This window comes from Beta vulgaris, chromosome 7, assembly GCF_026745355.1.
Source record: "Beta vulgaris subsp. vulgaris cultivar EL10 chromosome 7, EL10.2, whole genome shotgun sequence".
Taxonomy (NCBI): domain Eukaryota; kingdom Viridiplantae; phylum Streptophyta; class Magnoliopsida; order Caryophyllales; family Amaranthaceae; genus Beta; species Beta vulgaris.
The window spans coordinates 28,317,553-28,340,458 of NC_079208.1; the positions used below are offsets into that span (position 1 = coordinate 28,317,553).

The 22,906-nt window shown below is 38.0% G+C and overlaps 1 protein-coding gene across 1 annotated transcript; it reads right to left on the reverse strand.

Moving 5' to 3' along the window:
* Positions 1–7,664: 7,664 nt before the first annotated feature.
* LOC104899035 (uncharacterized) lies at positions 7,665–9,237 on the reverse strand. The gene is made up of 2 exons (XM_010686175.1): positions 9,121–9,237; positions 7,665–9,068 (listed from the first exon to the last, which is right to left on the reverse strand). The coding sequence occupies exons 1-2, from the start codon at positions 9,235–9,237 to the stop codon at positions 7,665–7,667; spliced, it is 1,521 nt and encodes a 506-aa protein (XP_010684477.1).
* Positions 9,238–22,906: the final 13,669 nt, after the last annotated feature.

Below are 22,906 nucleotides of genomic sequence, written 5' to 3' on the forward strand. Positions count from 1 at the left end.
GAACCCTAGGTTAGATGAAGAGGTGGGGTGGGAATTCAATTGGGGTAGTTGGTGGGTCATAAAAAATGGTGGGAATCATTAGTTTTAGGTTAGGATTAATCAGATTATTAGATGTAGATTAGTGTACATAACACAAGTTAGTAAGGGTAAAATGGTAAAATTGTAAGGCAAAAGTTACTAAATAAGGAAAAAAAAAAACAATGTATCATCTATTTTGAAACACCCATAAATAGACAATGTCCCATCTATTTTGAAACGGAGGAAGTATATAATTTGGGATTCCTGAAGTTCTTGAAATTTTCTGGAAAAAAAAAACGCTAACCTGTAAATTCAACTATAGTTAAGTTTGTCCACAGTCAGTCTTTGGATGTTTGATGTTTAAGGATTGTGTGAAGATACATATAACTGAAAAGGTTTCAACTGTGAATGTGATGTTTAAGGATTATGTGAAGATACACCGTCGAATGGACTATGTGTCTAGAATCATAATAGCCTCCCAAGTTACAAGGGGCTCTTTGCTTTAAGAATTTTAGTATAAATCATGGCTCTCTTTCCCTTTAAGGGTGTGTGTTTCAACTTTCATTCTCTTTGCCCAATTTTTCTAAATGATAGACCCCAAAGTAGGTCTTACTTACTCCCCTTTCCCACCCCCAAATTCTCCTACTATTGATTTTGAGACTTAAGCTAGCTGTCAGTTTTAAATTTCCAGACCACAAACCCAACCCAGCCAATTCCTTGATCAATAACCACCATCATAGCGACCTAGCCTTTCCCCAACCCAGATTGCCAACTACTAGCTCAAAATAGGTGAGACAATTAATTCATGGTAGTGAAAGTTGAAACTGGAAAGATGAATCAAGGAGTTCCTAAAGTTCAGATCTTTTAGGCTGTAGACTGCAGAAGCAAGGAAGGGGAGCAAAGCATAGCAATGGTTGCAGAGCCTTGATTACTCTAAATGGGGAATAATGTAAGTAGCATAGAAACGTTCTTTTACTTTAGACTTTTTATTACACGAATAGTGATAAGACAAAAGCAGCAACTTGTGATCTTCTGGTGGTCTAATTTATATTTACTACTATAAACATCAGCAAAATGCTCGCTTAGATTGTGCTAGTAGTTTTAAATTTCGTTATGTTCGTAGCAGATTGAATATGAGCTGATTGGCTTCGTCAAAGCTCTATCTTCGTGCAATTTCACCTCTTCTTGTCTCTTTGTAGCTATCTTCACCCTTTTTCACTGAAGCTGAAAGAACACTGATTTCACCTTCAAAGCATGAAAACTGCTATATAAAAAAAATTGACTTAACATCTACAATGGTGACATTCAACTAAGAATCAGCATATATACCATCAACTTCTGAATGCAGGCATGACAAATAGGTATTGATAATTGAAGAAGGATTTGCCCTAGCCTCACCATCATATCTATTACGTAACTGTTTAGCTCCTAGGTCTTATAAAAGTTCCTAGGTATTGATAATTGAAGAAGAAGCCAACATAGAAGCCAATGTCCAATCTCCCATTGATGCAAAAAGGCTAGATCGTAAGTCTTATAAAAGTTCAGGGAATGTATGTTCAACCTCTCTGAATTTCCCATCACAAGATCCAGCAACTAACTATTGTTCTACTAGCATAGCATTAGTATTTGTTCTCTCAGAAACCACAGAAGCGCAATTGAACACTTCATCACCTATTGCATTTTCATTCTTAGATGAATCACTTGAACAAGGGAACTTTTCACGTTCATGTTCCTGTTTACTTAATAACTCATTCTTGTTCTGATTATAACATTTAAGCTCCTCACTATTATCAATCACATTGTCTCTCAATCCACCCCTTAACTCACCCGAGGCACCGGACGCTCCCTAATAGAATCATCAGCTTCATCGCTTCCGGGAATGCTAGGTTTCATAGTGTTGTGACAAGTAGGTTCATCTGCACCTGCACGCCATTAATGTTAAGGCCAGTGGAGTAGCAGATTATTTAAGGTATTAAGGTATGATGTCTAGACTTCGATCACCGTATCAAAAAGAAACTTTTATCGTGATGAAAAACATGGAGAGACACTGACCTGCACAGGTTTGCTCCGCCAAGAAATCAAACATTGTATCACTAAACTGCCCTTTAAGATTGCTAAGTGGTGTAAACGCGGTATCATTATAACAACTCTTGTCAGCAACAAAACTTTCCTTAACTTCGGAAACTTGAATAGAACCTTCATCTTCAATATTACCACTGTTTCGTAACAACGAACCTTGATAATCTACTGCCTTTTTAAGGAACTTGTCAATTGAGTCCCTCTTGTCTTTGGAGTCCTCCAATGTGCTGAACATCACATACAGTTTTCAGAGCTTTTGGGAGATAAATCAGTAGACTCCTTAAAATTTTCTACTTTTTTCTCTGCATAAATGGAGTGTCCAGTAGCATGGTATTGCTCTAAAACAGCACATAAATTATTTAGAAAAAAAGATAGACGAAAAAACATAGCCCTTAAAATTAATTTCATATTAGATATAATTATGAAATTATTTTAATTTTCTATATGCTTTCGCACGCATCGCGTGCATATAAGGCTAGTAAGATAAATGTCATATAGTATTTCGTTGGCTTACAAAGAGACTATTGTCTATTCTCTTTTCATTTGCTTCTGGAAATTTGTTTAAGCTAGGGCAAAGAGGACCAAACACAACCAAATATAAAGTAATTTGTTCATAATCCAATCTATAATCTTTGTTATGTTCACATTTTGTAAGCTAGGATCAAATTGCATTCTTTGTTCATTGTCCGTAGCTAGGATCAGACTATTCTTTGTTCATTTCCCGTAAGCTAGCTAGGGTCGGACCTGACCTTTTGTGTGACTTTCTTGAGAGGAAATGTTGTAATGCAAAGAAACACAGTACACACCAAAAAATTTGGAAGAGACTAAGGGGGTTCAATGACATCTAAATGCTGCAAGTGCATCTTTTTACTGTTAACATAAAATGTTATATTTACATGAGAAGACCAGAAGCAGCGTCCCCTGCCATGAGAACTCCCTCCCCTTCTCTATTCAATTTATCCCATTTTCATCCACCCGTGATAGTTGTGTCTAAATAGTAGTTTACAATTTTATACAATACCAATCCTTTAGTAATTGAGATTGCCTAATCTTCCTTGAAGTGTGAACTGTGAAGTAGCAGGAAATTAAATATAATGCTATGCAATAAGCCTGATATCTGTGACATGTTCTTAGGGATAATTCAGGTGTTGGGACTTGGGATTCTTAATTCATCAAGCTTTTCTGTGCTCAAATTCCAATATAAATTTGTAAGAAGCAATAGTAAGTCCTCATTTCTCAGCTAATGCTCTCTAAAGATCCAACGCTATGCCAAAGGGTTGTTTTTAGCAATGTGTTGCTTAAAGCTGATTTAGGTGATGGGTTCTCCGCGTTTTCAAATTTCAATTTAATCTTGTTTTAAGGAGCATGAGTTGCTGACTTCCCACGTAGGTGGTAAAAACTAATTACATCATTATGTAAATTATAAGTACCACAAATTTATATTAATAACATCTTAATCTTATTGTTTTCTATGATGCTTTAGTTACGGAGCATATATATATACAGATGCACAACTCTATTAAAATAGTCTTTTAGTGGTGGACACGGAAACCAAGAAACACCGAGTATGTGTGATGATAGTGTTCATTTTGTGAAGGTCCTTGTTTAGGTAGTCATATATGATGACAACCTTTTTTAATAGTTCTTAAACTTCACAAGCGACGACAATCTCCATATATTTTCAGAGATTCTGGGCAAAACCTTCTGTCTCAATATTTTAATGTAGCTTTCAGTATTCCGCCTCCATGTTTAGTTTTTTCGTGTTGTGCTTCCAATTCTTTTAGCTGGACTAGCTGTGTCACTCGGCTGGTCTTTGCCTCTTTGGAGTTGGTTCCTTTTTCCCGGGGGTGGGGGATGCTGTGATTTGGAAGGGGATGTTGGCATATGTAAAGAACTAACATAGCCATGGCCGGTTAAGAGAGATGATTGGAAAATAACGTAACATAGCCATGGCCGCTTCATGGTTCAAAAGTCTTTAAAAATAGACAAATAACATATATATGCATTACTCTGTCTAATATAATGACTTATTACAAGGTAACTAATTTTTTATAGGAAGATGAGCATGGAGAAGAAATGAGCTTAATTGAACTTTGGGAAGCAACTCATAAGAGAAAGGATGGAACCTATCTTGAAGGCACATACACTTCAGACTTTTTGGTACTTGCTCTAACGCATTACTCTATCTTTGCATTTTATTTTTCTATCATCAGATTTACATTAATTATTCCCTAAAAAATTATGCAGGAGAATGCAAAGGCAAAGGTTGATTCATTAAAGCTTTGTAATCCTTCTATGCCTTGTGTTAACGTTGAGAATGAAACCTTTCAAACTGTCATGAATGGACATGAAATACCTGAACGACCTAAGGGATATGGATTTGGGGTGAAAAAAAGTGATATTCATGGGGTGCGTAGTATGCTTAGAAAAGAAGGAAATGGAAAACTTAAAAGGATACATGTGGAACTAGAAAACATTGTGGAAACATCTTTATTGAAGAAGAGAAATGAGGAACTTGAAAAACAAAACAAAGAGATAAGTAAGAAGTTTGATGAGCATACTAACATGATGAAGACCGTTGCTACACATTTTTCTCTAGTGTTGGATGCGGTGCGTGATGGAAAAGCTTCTGCTCAACTTATAGATGTTGTAAAGTCATCTATGCATTTGATTACTGCAGAGGTATTGTAATAATATTATCATTCATTATTGTTTCACTTGAATTATCAAAATTAAGTTGCTTGCTAGTTACATATTCTTTTCCTTTGTCATTGACTAACTTTTTTACATCTTTTATAATTGGTTCTCACTATAATATATCACATTATATAATTAAGATTACTTATGTCAATATTCTTTGTTTTTTTTCAAGGTTCAAGATGATGGTGAAGGAAAAGAAGCCAAGGATCCATCAAATTAATTAGTACAACTCATAAAGTTATTAATGATTTGAAACGACCTTGTAAAATATATATTTCTTTTGTTATATTTTTTTGTAAGGTTTGAAGAGGTTGATAGTAGACATTCTTTAATCGACTTATTTTATTTGAGATCGAACTCAATATTTTAGTGTGTATTTAATCATTAACATTATTATATATTAGTCATTTCTACCTTAATATGTTTTTATTGGAAAATCGCTTAATTATAATATATTATATTTGATCCATATCCAATTACATAGTGAGTATTACTCCCTCCGTCCCACAATATAGTGCTTCATTTCCTTTTCGAGTGTCCCAAAATATAGTGCTTGGTTATATTTTTGGGTCAGAGATTCTACCTAAAATGCCCTCATTAGCTTTTTTTATTTACGTTTTTGTCCTCAATTCAGCATGTGCATTTGTACCCTTATTAATGACAGATGTTGGAATCTTTTTACACACCATTTCATCTCTCACAACTTTCTCTCTCCTCTACATCTCTGATATTTCTTCTCTTCCTTTCTCTGTTCATACACAAACCCTAAATAATTTCAGTCAACATCTCTTTTCAATTGTTCACATCTTGGTTTCCTTCAACGAATTTGAAAAATAAAAACTTGGATATTATTTCGATTCTAAATAAATTCATCTCAATCAGTGTAAGTTCACTATATAATGCGTCTTTCTATTCGTAAATTTTGCATCTTCCCCATTCTTGATTCCAGATCTAAAAAACTTTTTTGTTTGAAAAAAAATTTCATTCAAAATTTTCAGATCTTGACCCTTTTTCAAATCAATTTGGTTTGGGTTATTTTTTTCGTTCAAATATTTCAGATCTTGACAATTTTAAAGATCATTTTGGTTTGGATATTTTTTTCGTTCAAAAAATTCAGATCGTGACATTTTTCCGATCAATTTGGTTTGGGTTTTTTTTTTCATAAGTCCCCTTTTCAGTCTCTTATTGAGATTTTGAAGATGAGTTTCGGTTTTTCACATTCATCGAAAGATGATATTCCAAGTGATACTACCTACTCGTGCTCGGAATATCCATATTGTGAATTAGGCAACGACTGTGAAGGTATTCACAGTTTCAGCCCTAATTCTAGAAAGCTTCGTGGCCAAATCCTTTCTTCTATATCTGAGAAAACTGAAGTTATTGAGGATCTTGCTAATGGTTCAGAAGAAAATAAATCAGCAGAAACCCTAGTTTTGGATGTTCCAAAATCTGAAAAAAGTAAAGAGGATGTAAGTGACGATGATGGTGATGAACATGCTCCAAATGGTGAAATCAGTGATGCCGAGTCTGCTAGCTAAGTATCTTGGCACTATTTTCGGCTTATTTATGCTTAATAAGATGTGATTTATTGTTATATGTATGATAATCATGAATAATTTGGAGATGTTTGTTGTTTAATTTGGCGATTGAGATGATTATTGATGTTTAGTTGGTAAGTCATGAATAATAAGTTGTGATTTTAAGTATCTTGGTGATATTAATGATTATTGTTGTTCTATGCTGTGGTACTTGGTAAGTAGTTGGAGATGCAGGATATTGACTTGTTATTTTACTTGGTGTTCTAAGAATCTTGGTGATATTAATGATTATTGTTGTTCTAAGATGCGATTGAGATGATTGTACTTGATGTTTGAGATGATTATTGTTGTTCTATGCTGTGGTACTTGGTAAATCATGCATATCGGTCCCTTTTTTTGTTGTTCTAAGTACCTTGGTTCTCTTTTGTTATTGTACTTGGTGTTTGAGATGAAAATTGTTGTTCTATGCTGTGGTACTTGGTAAGTTATGCATATCAGTCCTTTTTTTGTTGTTCTAAGTATCTTGATACTCTTTTGTTATTGTACTTGATGTTTGAGATGATTATTGTTGTTCTATGCTGTGGTACTTGGTAAATCCTGCATATCAGTCCCTTTTTTTGTTGTTCTAAGTATCTTGGTTCCCTTTTGTTATTGTACTTGGTGTTTGAGATGATTATTGTTGTTCTATGCTGTGGTACTTGGTAAGTCATGCATATCAGTCCCTTTTTTTGGTGTTCTAAGTACCTAGGCAGTCTACTGGTGTTCAAATTACAGTCCCCTTTTTTTAAACTAATCACAAACTGAACACCAAATTTGCCACCAGTCATTAATGACTTTTGGAGGCATTTGGTTGTTTGGTCATGTGTATGATCTTGCAAAATTCAATGATGAAACACCAAAAATGAGACATATTTAGCATTGCTAAGACAAACTAAAACACCAAATTTGCCACCAGTCATCTTGACTTTTTGGAGGCATTTGGTAGTTTATGGTTTGTGTTAAATGTGTCAATGATGCTTGGGGACTTCTGAGAATGTTTTTACTTTATGTTTTCAAACTTTTTTTTTTTTTTTGTTTTCTCCCTTTTTTTCTAACTTAAGCAAACTTTTGTGGTTGATTGTTTTGTCATGAGATTTATACTTAAGCAAGCAGAAATTTTCATAAAGATAACTTTTTCATTCAATAGATAAACTCAAAACATGAACTTCTAAAATTGCTTTAATGAAATTAACACCTTTAAAACATAAACTTAAAAACCAAAAAAATTGCAAACTAAAGGCCTTCTGTTGAACCCTTGTTTTAATACTCCATCTCCTCTGCTGCCCCTGTTTATGCCCCTGCTGCTGTCCCCGATGTTGATGCTCCTCCTCTTATTTTTTCCCACGCTTCTTCAACAGCCCACATGGGTGCACTCACTTGTTCTTCTAGCCTCCCTAGTGCTTCCAGTTTCTTCTTATTGACATGTGGAAGAGTATAGTCATTTCCCCCACCACATTTGAGTACTTCATTCATGACATATTGTAATGTCAACCATACATTGCTTAGTGTTTTTGGGTCCAATTCATGGAATGCATCATGTACTGCCTCCAACATTTTGTCCACATCACATGGCATTTTTTTATGTATTAAGGATTGTATACTCCTAAAAAATCCAAGATCCAATATATTGAGATCTGGACTATTAGGAGGTTGTTGTAACAGAATAAAAGTGAACTCATCTTGCTGGTACACTTGCTGCCATTGTGGATCGTCTTGGGTGATGTGAGCCTTAGCATTGTCTTGTTGAATAAAGATGGTTTTTGGCCCCTCATTTTGTGGCCATTTTGCTTTAATGGCAGGGATAATTTGGTTGATTAACATGTCTCTTGTGACTTTTTGATTGACTGACTCCACTACTTTTGTGACCATAGTGCCCTTACATCTGTTTTTTGAGGATCTCTTGGCTGCTTCTTGGTATGTGAATGGAAATATACCAATTTTTCCATCAAAAGTGCACTCCCCAGCACTGTTATACCTAGGTCTTGCCACACAAGCAGTGAACATCACCTTTGGTATAAATTTACTTGAACTTGCTGCCCTATACATCCCTTTCTCATTCTGTGCTAAATAAACTCTTTGTGTTTTGTTTGTCAAATAAAACCACTTCTCATCTAAGACTACAAAATCGTACATTGGATAATATTTTCTCATGGTTTGTGGTGTGTTTCCAATCAATAAATTCAATATCCATTGCAATCTTGTTACTTTGTTTGCATCTTTTAATCCTGGATGAAGAGCATTAGTATGTGGCCTTATTAACCCCCTTTTTATCATTCTATGTACAGTGCTCTTTGATACACCTAACATAGATGAGAGGTCTCTAATGCATGATCTTTGTCCCATGGAGAGTTGTGTGATATCTGAGATACTTACCTGGATCCTCTTCCTTCCACTTTGATGTAATCTGGTTGCCACACTGAACCTGCTGAATGCTTCTGTGAACTTCCTTGTTGTGTTCCAAATGTTGCTAACACATCTCTTTGATAGGTTGAACTCAGTTGCCCCTGCTGTGATAGAACCATATTTGAGTTTCCCCTCTTTGGCTCTGTTAAGAAGCCAACAAAGGACTTGAAACTTGTCCTCACTGCTGAGCCTGCGACGCTTGTGATGACCATTTCCTTGTGGTGCCTGTGGTGGTTGGTCACTGCCCTCTTGTTGCTCAGTTCCATGTGGTTGCTCAGTTTCCTCTTGTTGCTCATTAAGATCAACATTGAGTACATGAGGTTCAATGTATGTTCAGATCAACATTGACTTCCCTTTGGTTGCTCATTAAGTCCCCTTCAATATTCTGAGCAACATCTTCATTGTCACTGCCATCATCATCAGGGCACCATGCATCATTCAAATTCCAGTCTGAAGCCATTGAAAATCAAAGGCAATGATGCAGCAGAGAACAAGTTAATTTTTTTTTTAAGTATGTTTAGGTTGTGTTTGATGTACAGTAATCACTTGCAAACCCCTATATTTATAGTGAGGGTTAAGAGAATGAACAATCCCCTTATTTGAATTTGGAGGGAATTTTTTTTTCCTTCCAAATTTTCTGATTTGAGCCATAATCCGTGTGCTCTTCAATTCTGAAATTCTATTGGTTGTCAAAAACAATAACAAGTTCTCTCATTGGTCAGTTTGTATGTACAAGGATCACTGTCAATTTTTAAATGTAAATAGTTGTACAAAGTTATTTAATGAAGTAACATGTCTCTGATGACTCTTCAGTTTCCACACTGAATATTTGCGTGAGCCTTAACATACTCAGATTTTTTTAATTTTTTTTTCATTAAGCTATGATAACTACTCCTTGCACTTTCCAATGCATACCCAAGATTCTCTTTGCCTTAATTCCCGTGAAAAAAAGGAATCAAGCACTATATTGTGGGACGGAGGGAATACTATATTATTGTTATTATCATAGTTATAACTGATTATAAACTCATGCACTTTACTGTTTGTAGATGTTTTTTTATAGGCTAAAATCTCGACACTTTTTCATGTTAAGAGTTCTTTTGGCTCCATAAATTTATTTGTGGAGGTAAAATAACTTTGACGCTGGAATGTGTCTAGAATATGTCGCGACGCTGAAAAGTGTTGAGATTCTCAACACAAAACAGCATAAGTGTTGAGATGCTCAACACAAAACAGCGTAAGTGTTAAGATTCTCAACACAAAACCGCGTCAGAAGTCACAACTGGTCACTGCTCTGCGTTGAGAATCTCTACGCAGGAAAGCGTCGAGAATTCTCCACGCGTGAAATCTCGACGCTTTTACATTGCGTTGAGAATCAATTTCTCAAAATATTTTTCCGTCGAGAATATTGAGGAAAAACATTGAGAAAACACTCTTTTTCTAGTAGTACACTTTCTTTTTAAAAGAGGAATTATAATATTTATTTACCCAGCCTAGCATAGCGTAGAGCTTGAGCTTGATATTTTTGATGCCAAGCCATGAGAGAATGGCAATGAAGCATTTATGATTGTAGGCACACTCAAAGAAGAGATGAGTGATTGATTATGAAACCTGATCACTATTAGGGCATTGGATGCTATCACAAACCTCATACTTAGACAATTGTCTCTAGTTTTCAGCCTATCATGAAGAGTGAGCCATATAATGAACTTGTATTTTGGAATGGAGTGCCTATTCCGAACATAAGTGTGCATGTAAACCTTCCCCTCATCTTGACAAATAGTTTTATAAGTACCTCCAATTAAGAAAGAATTAGCAGTCAGTCATGTAATGGAGTTGAATCTAGTTGTAAAAGCCTCCTTGGCTCTACAAATATATTTCATAGCCGATTGACTGGATGTTGATACACCATCCAGTTTTTGTCCTTCACATATATAGCATGAACCCATTTAACCACATGTTATCGTGTTTCTTGGCTAAGACTAGCTTACCAACTGCAGCTTGCATGGTTCCACAAAGCAAAGTTTCTAAACCCCATACCACCTTGAAACTTCTTCAGGCATAATGTGTTACAAGCCACTCACCATGGTCTACTGTCATCATAGGTGCTAAACCACAAGAAAACTCTACAAACTTCATTGATTCTAGCGATGACTTTTTTGGGAGAATGAACATAAGATTCCAGTTATACTAATGCTCATTAGCTGAGTTTACTAGTTGGGTTCTCCCTGCAAAAGAGAGATGCCTTGAACTCCAAATTTTGATCGTTGCTAGCATTTTGTGGACAAGTTGTTCAAACTCACCATCTTAGCGCTTCTTGTAATACCCCATATTTTTTTAGTATTTATTCAAATAATTAAATTATTTATTTTCTAAAATAAATATTTTAAACAACGGGTATTTTAGCAATTTCACTCGTTTTAAATTATTTTGGCGAAAGATGGCGTCTGCATTTTTTTAGCTTTTAGTTTTAAATCCTAGTCAAAATTCTTAAAAAAAAAAAATTCAAAAATACTTTTTTTAACTATATTTTTGACGGGATTCATAATAAAGGGGGAGGAGGTTTTGTTTCCTAAAACATCCAACTTTATGATGGAGGTTACAAGGTTTAATCTCCTTTTATGTTAAAGATTACAAACTATTTAATTTTCGAAATTAAATACTACATATTCTACTCCTACATATTACCCCATACATTAAGCCATCTTTTCCACATAAAAACTTTGAAAAATTCATACTCTCTTACTTCAAAGTTATTCCTTCTCTTTTTGATCTATCCTAGTTTTATATTTCTTATTCAAGTTCCATTTTAATTTTTTTTATTTAAGAAAAACATTTTCATATTTATTACTCAAAATTATTATGCTCATGATAGGTCATTCACGATTAATTTCATGTAATATGTTACTTATTGGTTGTTAGAATAAAGCTTAAGTATAAGAATAAGTAAAGATACTAGTATACTCTTTGTGCCAAATCAAGGTACGTTATGTAGCTATACGTTTTGAAATATGATTTTATGAGGTAAAGTTGTTTATTGATTTAATGGTTGGATTGGTTTACAATTTTTGTTGAAAGTGGTTGTAATATTTTATTATTCACTCTTGAAAGTGAAAAAAAGAAATTATTTTATCAACCATTTTGATATAAAAGTTGTATTATTCTTTTTGGATAATTAAATTATTTTTACAAGAGAAGGTTTGACTGGTTTTTTGTGAACTATAAATGTACAACAAGTTGTCTATCAGAAAAGGAGATTATTTCATGACTTATAAGTCATATTATTATTACTTCCGCTTGATTAATATCAAGAAGGGTTTATTCATGACTTACATGTCATGTTATTATTATTATCGCTTGTTAACATCAAGAAGAGTTTATTCACGACTTACAAGTCATATTATTATTATTACCGCTTGACTAACATCAAGAAGGGTTCATGCTTCAAAGTCGACTTGTTAGCAACTATTGTTGCCCCTTGATATGGATCCGTGATGGGATGACTAGCTTACGAGTTGTGCACACTTAGGAAAAGGAAAGGGAGATAAGAAGATAAATTGTTTTCAATATTATTATCACGGTTATTTCACCAAATATCCCTGACAAAAAAAATTATTCACCAAATACCCCAATTTTTTTCAAAATTCACCAAATACCCCTAACTTTTAAATAAATGCACAAGATACCCCAAATTTTTTAAAAATGACAAATAATGCCCTTAATGACTAACGACGGTTAACTCCGTTAGTCATTAGTGTTAATTAACTCTAATTAACTTAAAAATCCTACAAACCTAACTTACCCCTCACACACCCCCCTCTGTCCCCTAACCCACCACCCCCCAATAACCCTATCCCCACCAGCCCCCCTCCCCCTTCACCTCCGACGCAGCTCCCCTCCCCCTCCTCGTCACCCGCAGCCCCTCCCCTAGCCCACAACCCCCTCCCCTAGCCCGCATCCGCGCCCCCCCCCCCCCTCCCCCTCCCCTAGCACGAATCCTCCCCCCCCCGCCCGAGATCTGGCGTCGATTCGAAGACCACCGCAAGGGATGAGAGAGGGAGGGAATCTTTGTGGTTCTGATTCGAAGTGCTCGATTCGTGATCCACCACCAGCGCAAGCGAAGAGAGAGGGAGTTGCGGGAGAGGGAGTTGCAGGAGGGGTTGCGGAAGAGGGCGTCGCTGGAGGGGGTTGCGGGAGAGGGAGTCGCGAAGGGTGGGTTTGGAGTTGTTGCTGCGGGGGAGGGGTAAGGGGTGCGTCTAGTGTGTTGGTGGCTGCAGGGGACGGGTAGGGGGTGGGTTTGGTGTGTTGGCGGCTGCGGGGGAAGGGTAGGGGGTGGGTCTGGTGTGTTGGTGGTTGCGGGGGAGGGGTAGGGGATAGCTCTGGTGTTGGTGTATGTGGGGGAGGCCGGGAAGGGGCTGGTGGGGCTGGTTTGGTGGCTGCGGGGGAGGGGCTGGTGGGGTCAGGGTTGGTGGTGGGATGGGGGGCTAGGACTGGTGGGGCAGGGGTTGTTAGGGGGGGTGGGGGGCTGGTGGATTAGGTGAGAGAGGACTAGGGTTAGTTAGGGTTAAGATTAGTTAGGGTTAATTAGGTTGACTTAGGGTTCATTAGGTTGATTTAGGGCTAATTAGGTTGACTTAGGGCAAACTTGTAAATAAACACTAACAGAGACTAATTTCCGTCAACTTTTGCGGTATCTCGTGAATATTTTTAAAAGTTAGAGGTATTTGGTGAATTTTGAAAAAAGCTGGGGTATTTGGTGAGTAATTTTTTTTGTTAGGGGTATTTGGTGAAAAAACCGTAATTATCAATCCAAGTTATTTGGAAAGAGTTTGTTCTTAAAGGTTATTCTTGAATTATTAGTTAAAGTGTTTGGAATGAGTTTATTCTAAAATATTTTTTTTTGAATTATTAGTGATGAACTTTTCAAAAATATAAATAGTTATGAACAAATAATTGTGTTAATATTCTGGTAAATTTGGTACTCATTTTTATACTGATGCGGAGGGGGGTGGTTCGGGTAGAAGTCATTAGAATCAATACAACTAAAAATATGTAGGTCTTTGATCCCTCCATTGCACCATATGTAACATATTATGAAACTTTTCTGTGATGTTCAGCTTCTTCCTTCTACCCCATGCTTGCCCAAACATCAGAGTAAAACTAAATCTGCGCCAATAACAGCTTCTTTTAGATCGTTTGTTTTCTCAATCTTGTTGATGTAAGCCTGTTGTGACTCTTGTATTGTTTTCTTATCAGGTTTGAAGCCCTTTAAGCAAGCACAAAGAAAATGGAATAGGATAATCGCCGCCAATAGCGACCAAGAATGCATAACATTGTTCCCATCTCCAACATAAACCACCTGATCAAATGTACCAATGGCAATATCAACGATATGTACAAATTAGTGCAAGGGGACAACACCCGAGACGACTTACACAACTCAGCTGATTTTAATGTAATATAATTTTAGTTATACATAGATCTAACAGCATGCTTGGTAGAACTTGTGTGCAATAAGTGATAAGGTAGACAAAAATAATAAACAAGCCGATACTTAGCTAGCTTTTTGAAAATGGTCCAGTTCTTAACCTCTTCTTCTTTTTCCAATAAGCAAACACAATTTATTCTGTTTCGGGTAAAAACTTGTATTATGCGGGATGGATCGAGATTAAGGTTAATGAGGGCCGGATGCTCGAAGGTAAAAACACAAGACGAGAGTTAGACTACCCCGGCGGTGGATCCGAGATCGCCCCTCCAACGATCAAGTCAGTTGATGTGTATTAATTGGGATCTGTGAAGTAGTTTGTCTAGAAGTTATTACCTTAATAAATGGGGATCTGCTCCATATTTTAGGGTGTTGAAATGTGTGAAAATGTCCCTCCCATGCTGGCACAGGATTCAAGACAGGTGGATCCCACTGAGGGCTTGTCATGCTGGTAAAGGGCTTTAGAACGTGTGGTGGCCCACTAAGCCTTAATGGGCCCGAACATTAGCCCCATGCAAAATATGTGAAAGAGGCTGCTTTTGATGCCACGTGTTTTACGGAAGTTACCAAAATACCCTCTGCGAGCAGGCGCCTGGCCTACCTCGAGGGAGTGAAGGACCTCGCTCGAGGTTTCCCACGGGCTTTTGAGCCCTAGATAACTTCGAGGGAGTGAAGGACCTCGCTCGAGGTTTCCCAAGGGCCAATAAACCCCAGGTAACTCGAGGGAGTGAAGGACCTCACTCGAGGTTTCCTAGGGGCCAATGACCCCTAGGTAACTCGAGGGAGTGAAGGACCTCACTCGAGGTTTCCCAAGGGCCAATAAGCCCTAGGTAACTTGAGGGAGTGAAGGACCTCGCTCGAGGTTTCCCAGGGGCCAATGAGCCCCAGTTAATCTGAGGGAGTGAAGGACCTCGCTCGAGGTTTCCCATGGGCCAATGAGCCCTAGGTAACCTGAGGGAGTAAATGACCTTGCTCAAGGTTGCCCAAGGGCCAATGAGCCCCAGGTAACTCGAGGGAGTTAAGGACCTCGCTCGAGGTTGCCCAAGGGCCAGTGAGCCCTACGTAACTCGAGGTACTGCTCACCCTCGCTCGAGGCTGTCTAGGGGCTGTTGAGCCCCATGTAGCTCAAGGGAATGCTTATCCTCGCTCGAGGCTGCCCAGGGACCAATGAGTCTTTGGCAAGTCGAGGGGATAATGGTCCTCGCTCGAGGTTGTCCTGTGGCCAATGAGCCCCAGGCTACTCGAGGGGGACGACGCCGTAGCTCTTGAGGGGGCTCGACCTCGGCGGCGGTGATGGCCGAGATATCCTTTACTTGATTTGGGTGACGTGCCTAAATGTAGGTCTTTCGCCTCCATCCGAACATAAATTTCCCGGGGGATTTAGGGCTCCGGCGAGGAGAGGGCTTTCAGGGCGGTACAGCTGCGCTCCGACGCTAGATTCAGCTGAACTTCAGTCAAATCTGAGGAGTTTGTGGAGATTGGTTCAGGGAGCTGGTGACTTTGGGCCTATTGGGAGGCCCAATTTCTCATACTTTTGAGGGATTCCTGAGCCTGTAGGATGTTAACCGTCCTTTTCAGGCAATCTATATAAACATGTGAAGATGAAGTCAGACGCAGTGAAATTGAAAAAGCCTTTGAGTTCTTAATTTGACATGAAAGACCTGGAACCCGCAAGAAAGATTTTAAGCATGGAGATTTATAGGGATCGGGCGCGAAAGAAACTTTTGCTTTCTTAGAAAAGTTATATTTTTAAGGTACTTGACAAGTTTGGTATGAGTACTGTAAAATTTATTAAAACTCCTGTTGCTGCTAATGCTCGTCTTTCTGTTCTTCTTTCCCCTCAATCTTATGAGGAAAAGGAGTACATGTCGAAGGTTCCGTATGTTAGTGTTGGTAGTTTGATTTAAGCTATAGTGTGCACTAGGCTAGATATAGTTCATAGTTTTAGTGTTGTTAGTAGGTTTATGACTCAACATAGAAAGGAACACTGGCACACTGTGAAGTGGATTTTCCGCTATTTAAAGGGAACGATATATGTGGGTCTCATACATGGAAATGATGTTGAGTGTTTGGTGAACAAATATTCTGATTCGGACGCTGATATATAAAAACTAGAAGGTTAATGACTGGGTATGTATACACTCTAGGAGGGTTCCATGATTAGTTGGAGGGGTACGTTGCAGTCTTCAGGGACTTTGTCTACTATGGAGGTTCAGTACATGGCTCTGACTGTTGCGGCAAAGGAGGGTATATGGTTACGTGGTTTGGTTAATGATTTAGGTCTACCTCATGATCGTGCGACGGTGTATTGTGATAGCTTGAATGTTATTTGTCTCGCCTAAGATCGGGTGCATCATGATAGAGGATAGTGGTGAAGAAAGTTGGGGCTGGTGATATGTTCCATAAGCCAAGTCTTTAATTCGTAAGTTCAAACAGTGCTTGGATTTGTTAAACATTGATAGAAACATATAAACCCTCTAAGGTTTGTTGCCTCAAGGTGGAGGCAATCCCGACCCCGGGCTAAAGAGGGTAAAACTCGACACCGGGTCAAAGGTGTAAGATTTGGGAGGAGATGATATCTCGTGCATTGTTGAGAATTATTGTGGTTATTATTTCAAGGTTGAGTACTTGTAGAAGATGAAAGTCAAGGTGGAGATTTCTGAGTTTTGTGTGACTTGATCTTGAGCATAAGAGTCTTGTGGATGTATAGTAGTTAGGCGCGACAATCGACAAAGAGATCGTTAGTGGTCGCGGGCTACAAGATAAGAGTCGATGGGCGCGACGAGATTAGTCGCGATGAAGATGCATCGCGTGTTAAGCCTCTAGGTGCGACAAGAGCGGGATGCTGGACTTCATGAACCGCTGAGCATGACACATATCGAACCTAACAGAATGCAACAGAGGGGGATGGATTTAAGAGCCCTAATTCTTATTTATTTTAGCCTCTTTACTCATTTATTATTAATTTAATAATATATACTTTGTGTGTGGGTTAATTAGGGTTGATCATCACAAAACAAGAGAGAGAAAGTAATAGAGAAGTTCATCGACAGAACTTTGAGAGATTCATAGAAAAGAGTAAACTAGTCAATTTTCTTGCCTATTTGATTCTTTGCTCAGCTTCCACCATATTGAAAGAGTTTATCCTTGCCCTGAGGACGTATTTATCAAACTGATAGCGAACCCCGTTGAATCTTGTGTCTTCTTTATTTGTTTTTACCGTACCGTTTTATTGTATATTTATTCGTTTTTGTTGTAGTACGAACAAAAGTTTAAGTCTTAAAATAATAGTGTGCTCTATTCACCATAAAATTAAGTCCAATAAGTTCATTTCTGATAAGAGAACCCACCTAAGTTACCCACGAAAACATCCATCATGCATTCTCTTAACATAACATATCTGAACTTATAAGGACCTCTTGGAGAAATCGTTATCTTCTAAATATCTATATCTTCACTTATTACGAATAATAATTTTTTTTTTTACAGTTATGCATAAAAGACCGTGAGAAAGCAAACATTTCATCTATTGTAAAAGCATAGGAAATATTTTTATAAAAAAGTCTATGTAGTAGACTCATGCTTCTACATTTAAATGTTTCAGCTGGAATACCTGTAAAAATATGCCTTGAATCGTTATAGTAGAGTTATCTAAGAATTGGCGACTCGCGGATTGCAGCTCGAATCGCGGTCGAAATCGCCGTAAGGTTATCGCGACTCGCGGCCAGCACCGTGGATCACGGCCAATGCCGCAACTCGCGGTTTTGTGGATAAGTTGCGACGCATGATTTCATTAATCGTTTTAGGCGGGTTAAATTTTCTATTTTACCCTAGGTCGTTTATTCGACTAAGATAGCTTATATAACATCTGTAACTCTGTATTCCTCAAATAATCATGAATAAAATATTCTCTCTCTCGCTGCCATGGACGTAGCCAAATTGGTGAACCACGTAATTCTGGTGTCTGTTTTTATTGCTTTTGAATTCACTATTTGTTTCTATCTCATGTTTGTTATGACAAACTGGTATCAAGAGCTTTGGTGTTCGATTTGTGTGAGAAAGATGTATGGGATGAATGTCAAAATTGATAAATTTACTTGAAGGAATAGTTTTAGTCTGTGGCAAATCAAGATGCGGGGTTTACTGAAGCAACAGGAGTTATGGGCGTCGTTGACACAGAAGTTAACAGATTCAGTTACCGCTGAGATGACCACTCTGGAGGAGAAGGCTCATTCAACAATTATGTTGTGTCTGGCAGATGACATAATCACTGAAGTCGCGGAGGAAGAAACCGCATCTGGTATGTGGTTGAAACTAGAGCGTTTGTATATGACAAAATCTCTTACAAACAAGTTGCTTTGGAAGCAACGTATGTTCAGTCTTCAAATGCAAGAAGGTATGCCTCTTAGAGATCATCTAGATCAATTAAATACAATTTTGCTAGAATTACGTAATATTGATGTGAAAGTGGATGATGAGGATGCCGCTTTAATCCTGCTTGTTTCTTTACCTATATCGTACGAAAACTTTGTGCAATCTTTCATTGTTGGTAAAGATTCTGTGTCACTAGAAGAAGTTAGATCATCTCTTCATATTAGGGAATTACGCCATAAGGCATATGGTAGTAGTACAGGTACAGATAATTTGTCTTCTGGGTTAGTGGCCAGTAGTAGTGGTAAAGGACATGGTAAAAAGAATTTTAAGAAATCTGGAAATTCTAAAGGGGGTCCTAAACCCAATGATATTTGTAATTACTGTAAGGAAAAGGGGCTTTGGAAAAAGGAATGTCCTAAAAATAAGCATCAGGAGAATAAACCTGGGTCAGGTTCTGCTGTTGTTGCAGCAGAAAATTCGAATTCTGAGGATGACCTTGCTCTAGTTGCAAATGAGCAAACATATGTAGTGATGTGTGGGTTCTAGATTCTGGAGCGCCGTATCATATGAGTCCTCATAGGGAGTGGTTTACTACTTATGAGTAGGTAGATGGGGGTAATATTTAGATAGCTAACAGTGTAGTCTGTAAGACAGTTGGAATAGGCTCTATCAAGATCTGGACACATGATGGTACTTTGTGCACTTTGAAAAATGTTAGGCATGTTCCACAGATGATTAAGAATATGATTTCACTTAGTCTATGAGACAGTAAGGGGTTCAGTTTCAGAGGTAGTGGTGGAATTGTGTATGTCTGCAAGGGTTCAAAGAAGGTCTTGAAGGGGGTCAAGCGTGGTACTTTGTATGTTCTGCAGGGTTCTACTCTCTCAGATTCAGCTGTTGTTGCTTCGTCTGAAATTCAGAAAGGAGATATGACCAAGTTATGGCACATCAGACTTGGTCATATGAGTGAGAGATGAATGCAAATCCTCTCCAAGGCTGATCTTCTGGGTGGCCATAGGGTCAAAAACCTGGAGTTTTGTGAGCATTGTGTTTTTGAGAAATTACATCGTAGCAAGTTTCCTAAGGGAATTCATAGAACAAAAGGTACTTTGGATTATATCCACTCTGACTGTTGGGGTCCTTCACGCGTGGAGTCTTTGGGAGGTCACATGTATTTTGTTTCTTTCATAGATGATTATTCAAGAGTGACTTGGTTAATTGTAATGAAGTTAAAAGGTGAAGCTTTCAAGAACTTTTAGCAGTGGAAGGCATTGGTGGAAAATCAAACCGGGAAGAAGATCAAAAGGCTACGAACTGATAATGGTCTGGAATTTTATTTGTCTGAGTTCGACGAGTTCTGCAAGAATGAAGGGATTGCTAGGCATCACACTGTCAGAAATACACCACAGTAGAATGGTGTAGCAGAAAGAATGAATCAGACACTTCTGCAGAGAGCTCGGTGCATGCTCTCTAATGCTGGTATGACTAGAAGGTTATGGGGAGAAGCTGTCTAACAACATGTTGTTTGATAAATCATGGACCTCATTCTGGGATTAATCTTAAAACACCATATGAGATGTGGTCAAGTAAGCCTGCAGATTACTCAGATATGCGAGTTTTTGGCTGTAATGTTTACTATCATGTGCATGAATGTAAGTTAGAACCAAGGGCTCAAAAGGGAGTGTTTGTGGGTTATGGAGATGGAGTAAAGTGCTATAGAATTTGGTCTCCATCGGAGGGAAGGGTTATACATAGTAGAAATGTTGTCTTTGATGAAAATTCTATGTTTAATCCTACTGTGAAGTCCATTGTTGTATTAGATAATGGTAGTGTCGATAAAAGGTGGAGCAGCAAGTCAATCATGATGAGAGTGATGAATATCAACACATTGGTTCTGAAAAACCATCATCTTCCATAATAAGTGAGGAGGTGCCTATCCTGGCTCGAGAGCGTCCTATACGGACAAATTTCGGAAAACCTCCAAACAAATATGGTTTTGAAGATATGGTGGCTTATGCACTCCAGGTTGCTGAAGAAGTGGATGTGTCTGAACCATCTACATATAGGGAAGCAGTTACATGTACGGAGTCTAACCATTGGCTTGCTGCAATGGGGGAAGAGATGGAATCACTTCATAAGAACGAGACTTGAGAGCTTGTGTCTAAGTCTTTAGGGAGAAAAATTGTTACTTGTAAATGCACTAGTGGAAAAATAAGGAAGGGTTGCGCTAAAAAAGGCCCTTAGGGCAGCGCTTTTTGACAGCAGCCCTTTCAATAGATGCCCTTCACTTTTTAAGTAGTGCTGCGCTTTTCAAACGCAGCCCTTCTACAAGTGAAGGGCTGCGCTTTTTACCTAAAAAGCGCAACCCTTTTAGACCAAAAATAAAAAAAAAATAATTAAAATAATATAGTTTGATAAAGCAGCAGCAACAACGAAAGGTGATGAATATCATACAACCAAAATAATGTAATATACAACTGAAATTAAATAACAGATATAACAAAACAATGATTATTCCAAAAATCTTAGTCCTGAAATGAAAAAAAACCGAACAATAGAAAAAAAAGGAACGAAAATAAAAACAGAATTTAACAAAAATGAACAAAAAATGAAAAAAATAACCCTGAAATTATAGATCTGAAAATGAATTAATTTGAACAAATCTGAACATTAACGAAAATGGAAAAAAATAACCCTAAAAAAAACTAATCTGAAAATGAACAAAAAATGAAAAAAATAAACGAAAATGATAAAAAAAACCCTAAAATTATAGATCTGAAGTTGAAATCAAAACACTAACAAAGGCCACCACCAAACTCGTCGAAGGCGACGAACAAAGGCCGAAATACTGACGGCGGCCTTCGTGAAAGTCGAATATTAAACCCCGGCGATTGGTTTCTTCGTGAAAAAAATAACCCTAAAAAAATAAACTAATCTGAAAATGAACATAAAATGAAAAAAATAAGCGAATAATAGACCTAAAGTTGAAATAATGACCGTAATTCTTCTTGCTCTTTCTCTTTCCTCACAGCTTCATCAAATGGCAAAGGCTCACCAGAAATATGCCATAGACGCTCCCGACGAGGCGGCGACTGACATCCTTGGCTCCCGACGAGGCGGCGACTGGTTTCTGCACTTCCATTCACGACTGGTTTCTGGTGAAGAAGAACCGTCGAACACCGTTGTGAGAGAGGAGAGAGAGAATGAGATTGTGAGAGACGAGAGAGATTGAGAGAATGAGGGAGGGAGGGTTGGAGAAATAAACAACCCTAGCGCGCTTCTTTATTTTAAGCCCAATCTTCTTTTAAAAATAAATAAAAAACCCATGAAGGGCTGCGCTTGTCCCAAAAAGCGCAGCCCTTCATTTAAAAGGGCTGCGTTTGACTAAAAAACGCAGCCCTTCTCTTTACAGTAGGGCTGCGTTTTTTAGTCAAGCGCAGCCCTTTTTGTAAAGGGCTGCGCTTTTATATAAAAACGCAGCCCTACAAGAAAGAAGGGATGCGTTTTATTTAAAAGTGCAGCCCTATTGTATAGAAGGGCTGCGTAATGAAGAAAGCGCAGCCCTTCCAGTGTTGCCCTTCCTTTTTTTTCCCCTAGTGATGGGTTTTCAAGAAAAAGGAGGGAATAACATCTGAAGAAGGGGTCAAGTATAAGGCTCGACTGGTTGCAAGAGGGTTCACAAAAAGGGAGGGTGTAAACTACAATGAAATTTTTTCACCTGTCGTCAGACATACTTCCATCAGGGTGCTACTAGCAATAGTTGCACATCAGGATTTTGAGCTTGAGCAGCTAGATGTAAAAACAGCTTTCTTACATGGAGAGTTGGAGGAAGAAATATATATGGCTCAACCAGATGGGTTTCAGGTTTCGAGGAAAGAAAACAGTGTTTGCAAGTTGAAGAAGTCCTTATATGGGCTAAAGCAGTCTCCAAGACAATGGTACAAGAAGTTTGATAGCTATATGATGAAGCTAGGCTACAACAGGAGCTCATATGATTCTTGTGTGTATCATAACAAGCTAACATATGGGTCTTTTATCTACTTAGTGCTATATGTAGATGATATGCTGATAGCTGCTAGGAACAAGTCGGATGTTCAGAAATTGAAGGAACTTCTTAGTGCTGAATTTGAGATGAAGGATTTGGGTGCTGCAAGGAAGATTTTGGGTATGGAGATTTATAGGGAGAGGGCTCTGAAGAAACTTTTCTTGTCACAGAAAGGTTATATTGAGAAGATATTGTCAAAGTCTGGCATGTCAACAACAAAACCTA

Bases quoted from the DNA above. Each gene is read 5' to 3' on its own strand.
- LOC104899035 (XM_010686175.1), bottom strand. From the start codon at position 9,237: ATGGCTTCAGACTGGAATTTGAATGATGCATGGTGCCCTGATGATGAT. The intron at 9,069-9,120 runs GTTGATCTGAAC...GATCTTAATGAG, and splicing joins GCAACCAAAGGGAAGTCAAT to CAACAAGAGGAAACTGAGCA.